General features: G+C 32.3%; 1 protein-coding gene across 1 annotated transcript in view; it reads right to left on the bottom strand.

The window, feature by feature from the left end:
- The window catches only part of LOC106457963 (soluble guanylate cyclase 89Db-like), a 45,866-nt gene extending 37,629 nt beyond the window's left edge, over positions 1-8,237 (bottom strand). Inside the window, exon 1 of the mRNA XM_022384066.1 lies at positions 7,446-8,237. Coding sequence (XP_022239774.1) covers positions 7,446-8,237 — 792 coding nt within the window. The remainder of the gene's footprint in view (positions 1-7,445) is intronic.
- Positions 8,238-9,913: the final 1,676 nt, after the last annotated feature.

The following is a 9,913-nucleotide window of genomic DNA, read 5'->3' as shown; positions in this document are numbered from 1 at the left end:
TTTAATGCGCAAAGAAGTATAAAAATAGTATTAAAACTTTCTTACTTTTTTCTGGCACCTATATCAATAACATACGAATATCCACCATCAAAAAACAACATTCATTCGTTTGAGAAATGAAAATATTTTAAATATCTTATCACTTTTACTCACACAGTCTTTGAAAAACAACTTTAGTTGAATATTTCGATATTCGGCGCAACACAGTTTTACATTTATGATTTTCCTCATAAGAATATTTCAATCACAAGCTTATGGAATAGCGTTAAGTAGGTAAGTAATGCAATCACGATAGATAATGTATTAGATACAAAAAACTGTCAAGCCACTTGGTATCCTTTAATGAAGTTATCCTAAAGTTGTTTTTTTTTCATTTATTCTGAAAAGAAGGGGGGAAGTTTATCCAATTTTAAGGCGTTCTGACCCTATTGTCAGAGGTTAGACGTGTAGTTTAACTTACTTATTTTTCATAAAGCATTTTAACGAAGAGTTTGTGACAAGTATTATTTATTGTTTACGTGCCAATAATCCATTGTGTTAAGATTGTTGACTCTGTATAAGCTGGATGTGGCCTGATATCTAGCATTTGACTATGAGTCCTGTTGCTATGTGATGATTAAAAATACAATATTTACATTACAACTATGAAAATGCTGGAATTATCTGACGTTGCGCCACTGAAATAAAACACTACCCCAATATTATTGTAATGTTTAAAACAGAGCGCCTACGATTAAGGCTTTTTTCTGCATCTTTTCAGCAAATTATAAAGATTGAAATATATGTATTTAGATATTTGTGAAAATAAAACCCTATTATTTCAGAACATGTAGGGAAGTCATCAGTATCCTTGAATTTGTTTTAAAAAGTTGTTAGATCAGACACGTTTGTTAACTACACCTTTACTGTAAACATTAATTACATTTTCTTAATTATCATATGGAAAAGACTGGATAATGTGATTGAAATTAGCTAAAGCAGGCTTAACTTCCAATACAGCAGGGCTAAGCTTATGAAGATCGAGGCATTACTGCTTAAGAATCTAAAACACGATAAGTCTTAGTAGTTATATGTAGATGATAATTTTGTAACTTTTTTACGTATAGAGTTTCTCTTTAAGTTGGTTCATCTCCAGTAAATAAATCTTAACATTAAAAACATTTCCAAGGTCTTTTTGGTGTTGTTATCTAAAGAGCAGTCAACAAATATTCATAAAAAAATATATATTTAGAGCACCGCCTGTAGATGGTTGAACATGATTACGAGTAATTCACCTAAAGCAGCCTTTAACAAGAATACTTGTAAGAATCTATTGACTCTACCAAGTCTAGTAAATCGTGCATAATTGATCTGAAACAAGCAGTGCAAACGTTAACTCTAACACATCTAGTAAACCATTAATAATCGATCTCTGGAAACCTTTATTAAAAAATATCTTGTAGTTTAAGTCTAACTAACCTCAAATTTTACAAAATAATATTACTGTAGTTTTCGTTCAGCAAGCAAACTGTTCATATAATATTTGGAGTTATAAATATCACTGTAACTACTGAAAACAACAACACATTAATTTGTTATCAGTATGTTAAGTAGTCGTTGTTGTTGTTTTTTTACAAAGTCCATCTTACAAATAATTGAGTCTCTGTGAAATTGCTAAAATAGTTAATAGTAAGAGACCGCGTGGGATTACAAACGACGGATATATATTCAAATAGCGTGAGTTACAGTCTCTCTAGAGAAGTATTAATGATTATCAGCCATATTCATAAAGAACGTAAGAAAGTGTTAATATATCATAAACCGTAACTAGGAGTGATTATAAACATGTTTCCTAGTGGAAATATGGGGGTGTTAATAATTCATAGCACGAAACTAGTCGTGATTATCAGCTGGATCCCTAAAGGACATGAGGAAGTGTTAATGATTCATAGTTCGAAATTAGTCGTGATTATCAGCTGGATCCCTAAAGGACATGAGGAAGTGTTAATGATTCATAGTTCGAAATTAGTAGTAATATATGATAATATATATTATTTTTAGATTAAGAATAAACTAACCTCCAATTCAAAATTAAAGCTTCTTTTGTTTCAGTCTACATCAGAAAAACAAAACAAACGTATTTTGCTGTGAAGAGAAATCACAAACTAACAAAATGATAATTTTACATTCGAGAATTATGTTTCAAAATGACCTTATTCCGCCATCAGCACGAACACTAATTAATACGTGTAAGATGCACCAGACCAGTATGATTACATTGGTTAACACTGCAAAAAGCACAACCTTTCAAGTATATAATATACACCAAAACTGCTAAATTAAGGACAGTTATTAATGTAGAAACAAAAGATAATCTCTGTAGAAACCAATAGGTATTTTATTTATTTCTCAGTATTGTCTGGTAAGCGTAAAAAGTCACCCATAAGTACCACCATATTTATATAAACATATTGACACATTTATTCTAATACTGTGTGTTTCAATTTTGTTACCTTTTAAAAAAAGGTGAAGAACTTAAAAGATAAATTTAAGTTTTCTATTGGAAGAATGGAGATTATTTCTTTATATAACTTGCTCTTAAAATTACTTAATTTAACTTTTTTCTTTTGTATATACGCAGTTTACGATTTATAACGTGTTTTGCTACAAATACAATAATATTAAAAGTGGTATTTATCATTGTTATGATTTAAGATGTCGGTTACGTAGAAATAACCATTTAATTAGTACTAATTCTATAAATAGCAAAACAGAGAAAACTGTTTAAATTAGAATAAAATGATAATAATTAGCGACACAATTAACTGTGTCTTCTCAGCTCATAGATAAATATAATTGAGCAAACTGAAAATTTAATTTCAGAATGAATCAACATAAATATAATTCAAGACTCAAAGACGTTTTTTTATGACGTTAATATTAATAATTGCATACATAAAACTAACAGAACCTTTGTACTGAACACAATTTAAGTTGCTTTAAGAAGCTTATTTTAATCATAGATTTAGTGCTTGATTAAATTCATAAAGTTAAGACTAGTTTTCAAAACTGTCTTTAAGTTCAAGTATACCTTGCATTTGTATTTGTTTCTTTATTGTGCTTTTATAACCTATATATAATCAAAGTTGATTGTAATATACTATTATAGATAACAAATCAAGCTATCTATTTAAACAAGAATTAAAACTTTATTAATAATTAACTTAGCTAATTTACTTATCGGCCTAACTAGGAATATGCAATGTCAAAAATCAAAGTATTTATAATTAATTAGTTCATCTTTTGAACACCTTTGCTGTCATCGATATTTTCGGTCGTAATCCCAGCAATATCTCACTAAATACGTCTAGCATAAAATATTTAGGCTAGCCCTCAATCCATGTACTAACATAACGACACAGAATAATCTTTATCATAAATGTAAATACATACATATATATACATCATAAAGATATTGTATATATATTAAGCATTCGACCAATATTATTAATGAAATTAAGGTAAGACATATAAAAACTGGTACGTTACTTCATGTTCTATCACTGATTCTTGTGCCTTGAGATTAAATCATGTTTTTATGCTTTGCTTCAATGCTACATCTCTGAAATTAGTAGAAGTGAAAACGTGTGGTGCGTCTCTACATCGAAACATCTAGATGATCGTAGTAAAATGTTTTATGTTATTTCGTAAAAGTGGAATTATTCACCGTTTGTTGATGTTTTTAACTTTTAAAAGGGAAACGATTCACGATTTGTTGATGTTTCTAACTTTTTATCAACAGGACAACACAAAAAATATATACATTAAATATAACGCTTTTTTCTTCGAAACTAAAACAATGGCAGGACTTATATAATTGAAAACTCGCGGGGCGTAAAGCTTCCTATATAAGGAGTAGATTAAAAGTTCTCTTGTATCTACGTAACGGAAGTGTGTTTCGTGATAACTATTTTTTTTCATTTGAAAAATGTTGTTCCGAACGAGAGATAACTCTTTTAACGTGCGTTAATAAATTCACCAGTTCCTATTTCATAAAGGAATAGTGGCTGTATACCACACATGAAGAACATTATAACGACTTAATGTAATGTACCGATATAGTTTTGTATATTTAACATTGTGATAAAGGCTAAAGATAAGGAAGAAGTAGGATTTGCGAAAACCTCTTCACTGTAAACCTGATACCAGTTTTGAAACTTAAGACCTATGTGCATCTTCTGAAATTAAGCTGTAAGTTTGTTTCTTTCTCCTTCATTATTTGGGTTGGACACATAGTACTGTGTGTTTAACTAGCTAATAACTTTTCATCGGTAGCAAAGGCAGCTAACGAGCATGGACTTGCTTAATTTTCAAACCTAAATTTGATAGATTATCCTTCTTGCATATGATGCCACCTATATTTTCTTTGAAATTTTTATTGTTATTTTCCCTGAAATGGTTTTTGTTTTGTTTATAATTACGCACAAAGTTACTCAATGGGCTATCTGTGCTCTGCCCACCACGGGTATCGAAACCCGGATTTTAGCGTTGTAAGTCCGCAGACATACCGCTGTGCCACTGGGGGGGGGCTGAAATGGACAACAAGAGAAGTTAATAGTGTGAAGTTCCAAAGTTATTACACCTGTATTTGGTAAAAAAGCTTTTTTATTGGGTAATACATTTCAAAATACAGATCTCATAATAACTGAAATAGAATAATTTGATTATTCACGAGTATCTGAAAAAGATAAAAGTTTTTTGATAAAATGCGAAAAGCGCAAAAGTGGCCAACGTCTTTTTTGGACTATGAGCAATATGTTTGTATTCTATGATTATAGTCATCCTATATTGGCATTCTATTCAAGTTTCAGTTGGTAACATACTGTTAACACCCATTTTTCATAATAAAAGTACGCGAACAAATATACTTAGTATTCGTTTACAACTACCTTCTACGTCATAACACCACTATGTGAGCTTGTGTATGATGCAACTACAAGTTTCGTGCGCTATGTTTCCGTTAGGACGAAACGTTTAGTGTCATTTATTAAACACTAACCTGTTTAAATACAAATTAAATAAGTGAACTTTTGACTATTGCACTCTAGATGGTCCTGAGAAAGTATAATTAACAGTTAAAACTAATTAATAGCATATTTGAACGACGTCAATATATAATGATTGGGTTACGGGATTACGTACGGCGTTACTAAAAGGTTTATATTCGTCTGGACTATTCTTGTGTAACTCTGCAGACATATTGCTGTGCCACTGGGGGGGGGGACGTCTGACCGAACAATGGGATTTTACTTTTGTTTCTTAAATCGCTGCGCAATGGTCTCTCAACCAAAAACCCCGGAATCATAGTCCAAACATGCTAGCCACTAGGCCATGCCCAGCCTAGGTTTATATTATCTCGAGGGCGTAAAAATTATTTTACTCTTCAATTCCTATTTATATATATAATTTATTCATTCATGATATAATGGTATCAATAAGTGGATCGTTCCTTCAAATATATATTAATGGAAATTTTTACTTTTATGTTTTTACATAATTATTTCTTCTTTCAAATTAAGACGTATTCTATATAAAATGATAAAAAAGGAAGCATCAGGCGCACAATACTGTTTCTAATTTACTTTTTTCGTACTAACTGGTGTAGAGTGACCGTTACGAAAGAAAAAGTAATTAATAGGTCATTTATTTCAAGTACGCGAAATTCAAAAACAAACAAAATCAATCAAGTGCTATGTATTTATCTCTCTTTTTTTGAGAGGGTTTGTGGATGTTTTCCTTATTGTTTGACAGTAGCCCCTTCTTCTATTAAAGAAAAGCATAATCTTTGAGTGTGATTATAATAATTTGTATGTTGCTACGCAGGTCGATGGTTCGAATCCCTGTTACACCAAACATGCTCGCCCTTTCAGTCGTGGGGGCGTTATAACGTGCGTTCAATCCCACTATTCGTTGTTAAAAGAGTAACCCAACAGTTGACGGTGGGTGGTGATAACTAGCCGCCTTCCCTCTAGTTTTAAACTTCTAAATTAGGGACGGCTAGCGCAGATAGCTCTCGTGTATCTTTGCGCGAAATTCATAACAGACCAAATGAAACTAACTTAAAGATTTGAGTTAGAATAAGTGCAACTAACATATATTACGTATTATTTGGTGAATAGTTTATCTGTAATATGACAAGAGATCTAGTTCAAGACTTATTACGTCATTAGTTATTTAATAAGTTCTATATGTATTCATTTGAAACGTTTAATGAGTTTTCGTAAAATATTTTACTTTTAATACCTTTATTTTCGTTTACAAAACTTACAGACTGACGGACAGATAAACATGTAAAAAAAAAACAGATAAGATCTAGTTTCATGTCACTTGCCACAAAAACTATCTACATAAATTATAAAACCTATAGAAACAACCAACTCTTTAAACAACAGGTTTTTTATATCTCTAAGAGGAAGAAATGTAGTTTATAGTGTAACGTAAATGTACATTAAATTATTTGCTTTTTTTTTCAGAGAGAGACTCTAAAAGGTCCGCTAGGTTTCGAAAGAAGCATGATTGTAACTGAACATCTAGTTGGGTCTTCATTTAGACGAACATCTAAAATAATGAATATGTCTTGTGGAGCAGTGTAAAAAGTGACATCAGGTAAACACAATAGTGGTCGAAAAACTAAAATAGTAGATCTTGACAGACAAGCATTAACCCAACAAGTAGAGGGACGAAAACAAAATAATGTTAGCTTCCTACTACCAATCACTGTCATAAGAAGAAGAAAAGAACGGTGCAAGATAGATTAACATGGTAGGGGTGCTATTCAGACGTTTCTGATGACATAAAGAATGATGTCAAAATGATAAAAAGTGGACCAAAGATATAAATTTTGGTCAGATAACCAAAAAAAGCTTACAACCCTGAATGTCTTATGTCATCCGTTAAGTATGGTAAAGGCTCTATGATGATATAGGAAAAGGAATTAGACACTCACGTCGGCCACCACAGTCACATGATCTAAATATTATTCGGTTTCTCTGGTTAGTTCATGAAACCAGTCTAAGATGCAGATTTCCACCAATAGCATCACTTCAACAGTTTGAAGAAGCTATGATCAATGAATGGTCAGAAATATCATTGTCTGATCAGCAACATCTGTTTAATCAAATGCACGTCGTACTAATACTATACTGTCTGCTTTTAAAGAACAAGCTCTATATTAATTAATAAAATGTAGAAATTAACACGTGTTTCCTTTATTTGTTGCAACCCCTATTGAATGATATAACGCAAGATATACGGTAACGAAGCTGTTAAGCTATTGCGGAATAACCTATCCTATAAAGATTTTAATAAACAAGTTATCTGACCATCACAAATTTTCAAATATATATTTACCTCTTAGTACTCATGTTTGTGTAAACTTTATATCTGAGAAATAGAAGTAGACTTACATTCTCCCAGTTAAACGAAACTCGAGGACGATGTAATAGGAAAAACAGTTCCATAGGTTTTCCAACCAAGTCCGAAATTTGGAATATCTCTTTAAGTTTTCCACCAACTTCCATGATAATCATATTATTATCAAAAGCTACGCCAAAGGGAAACAGTCGAAATAGGTAAATCCATGAAACTGGGCATAGATCTTTTGCTTCTTGGCGAATTTGTTGGACCTTCTTGTAGGGTTTGTTATCAAAGCGAAGGTGGTAAATAATATGACATCCTGTCCCTTTTTCATCTGGAATGTCCTGAATGATAGAGATCTCCAGTTCTAATCCATACACAACAGTGGCAATTTCTACCAGCTGACCAATAACGTAGTAAGTAAAGCCTTGACGTTTAGACCTATAATGCAAGACGGCTCCAAAAACGTCCTCAGATTCTACATAGAAAGATGGGCTTTGCATCCGCGGATAACTAAACCTCATCTGATGATGTAGATTATCGATGCCATGGATAAAGTCACGAAAGAATCGCCCAGAAGCTCGAATCAGTTTATCGTAACCATAGTGGCTAAAAAAACGGACGAAACACCGTCCGAAAAAACGCATGAAATCGTCTATTTCTGCACCTGTGTGCTTGGCAAAAGCTGCAGCTAAATCTTTCATGATGTGATCTGGATACACTTGGTGTGTGCTGAAGACACAGTTTTTAAAAGCAGAGCCCTCCAGACCCTGAAGCCACATCTGATCTCCATATTCCTTCCGAACAAAATGTTGGACGCTTTCCAGCAACATTCCATACATCTTAAGCAAATTACAAGTATCCTCCAACACTTTATCAAATAATAATCAGAAAATACTTTATACTGCTCTTTTCGTCGACAGATACCTTTGAGATGTTTTTAGAGTTTCTCTTCTCTGTGTGTCTTTAACACGTGATGAACACCTGTATAAAATTTGGTTGAAACCATTGTTCATATGTAGCATGTTTTCTTCTTCATTTGGTGCAGCATTAATTACAAGGTAAACTTCAAGACGTTCAATTGATCATGAATGGACTACTCTTTTTTCAGTTAGGTTTGCAGAAATTAAAGTTGCACTGCTTTAAAGCAGCACTGATTTTTTCATGCAATTGCTTGTAAAGTTTTCAGCAATTGTTCTATTCGAAGTTCTCTCTTGTCATTCATATATAATAAAATCACAAGATCCTTAGCAACTTAATGAAAGAAAATGTGTTATCACACCGATCTGATGTAAGAAAAACCGACAATTTTTCAATTGCTTTAGCGCTGATCGACATAAGAATGTACACTCAGATCGTGAGCACAAGAGGTTTTACACGACCGCGGAAGCACAGTGCGCATGTTCCTTTCTCATGCGGAAGAATAACGGACGAGCTTGTGTATCACGCAGTCAGACGGTGTTTAATCACTGATATTTATTCTTCGCAACTGTCATTTCATTGAAGCTCAAATTTGGCAGTTTTGTTTTATTGTAGCTGTTTTCTAGGCTATGAAACACTATCTCGTCCAATATATATCTTTGGAATGAAGTTGAATTTTCTCTACAATCAATAAGAACTTTCTCAGAGAACTAACGTATTCTTGTTTTTCTGTCTAAACCTGTGTTAGAAAGCTCTTGTTTCTTTTCGGATCCTTCAAGCGCATGAAAATTAAACATTTTATTTCTTACTGTTCATAAACTATTTCACAATTTTCCGTAGCTTATGGCATTATTTATTCTCCACAAGAAGAAGAAAAGCGATATATGTCAGTTGTAATTACTTAAGTGATTAAACTAGAAGTCACCATAAAGTGAAACAAATGTGGTAAATTTCTGTATAAAGATTTGGCCGATCAATTCATTTTAAAGCTCTAAAACCAATTACATGCCAGCAAATCACACGTTTTTTTCAGACCACTTTTTATTTAAAAAAGTACTAGTTTTGCTGTACAAGATAATGCAAATAATAACAGTCTGGCTTGCGTCAAGTGGAGGTTTCTCTGTTGTTTATTCGTAATCTATAATACGAAGCAGTTTGTATCTGTATTTCTATCTCTTGGTCCTTGACGAAACTTTTCCAACTTCCTAGCCTCTGATTGCACAACTTGATGGAAGCATTGTACGTGGTAAGATCAGAGAACTTATAGTTAAAACTAAAATTCGTAGATAAAGTGTTGCAAGTTCAAAGGTTAATATGGCATGCCCTATTCAAACGTTACTACTTGTGATCAGGGTATGGTTGAGCATGTTGGTTAGATGTCTTAACTAAGTTGATAATGTTTAATATTATATATTTGCATCAACTGTAACGTAGTTGAAATAAGTTTAATTATCATTTTTTATTTTGATAATGCTTCTTTAATTTTCGAAGCGGAACAATAGAAATTGGGTTTGTAACAACACCAAAAAATTTACAAAAAAAGAAGACAATGAACAAAGCTTTATTCTCTGTATATCACTTTTATATATTCAAATGC

The sequence above is a fragment of the Limulus polyphemus genome, unplaced genomic scaffold (genome assembly GCF_000517525.1).
Source record: "Limulus polyphemus unplaced genomic scaffold, Limulus_polyphemus-2.1.2 Scaffold398, whole genome shotgun sequence".
Lineage (NCBI taxonomy): Eukaryota > Metazoa > Arthropoda > Merostomata > Xiphosura > Limulidae > Limulus > Limulus polyphemus.
The sequence above is the reverse complement of the archived record's forward strand: the minus strand, read 5'-3'. Positions and strand labels throughout refer to the sequence as shown.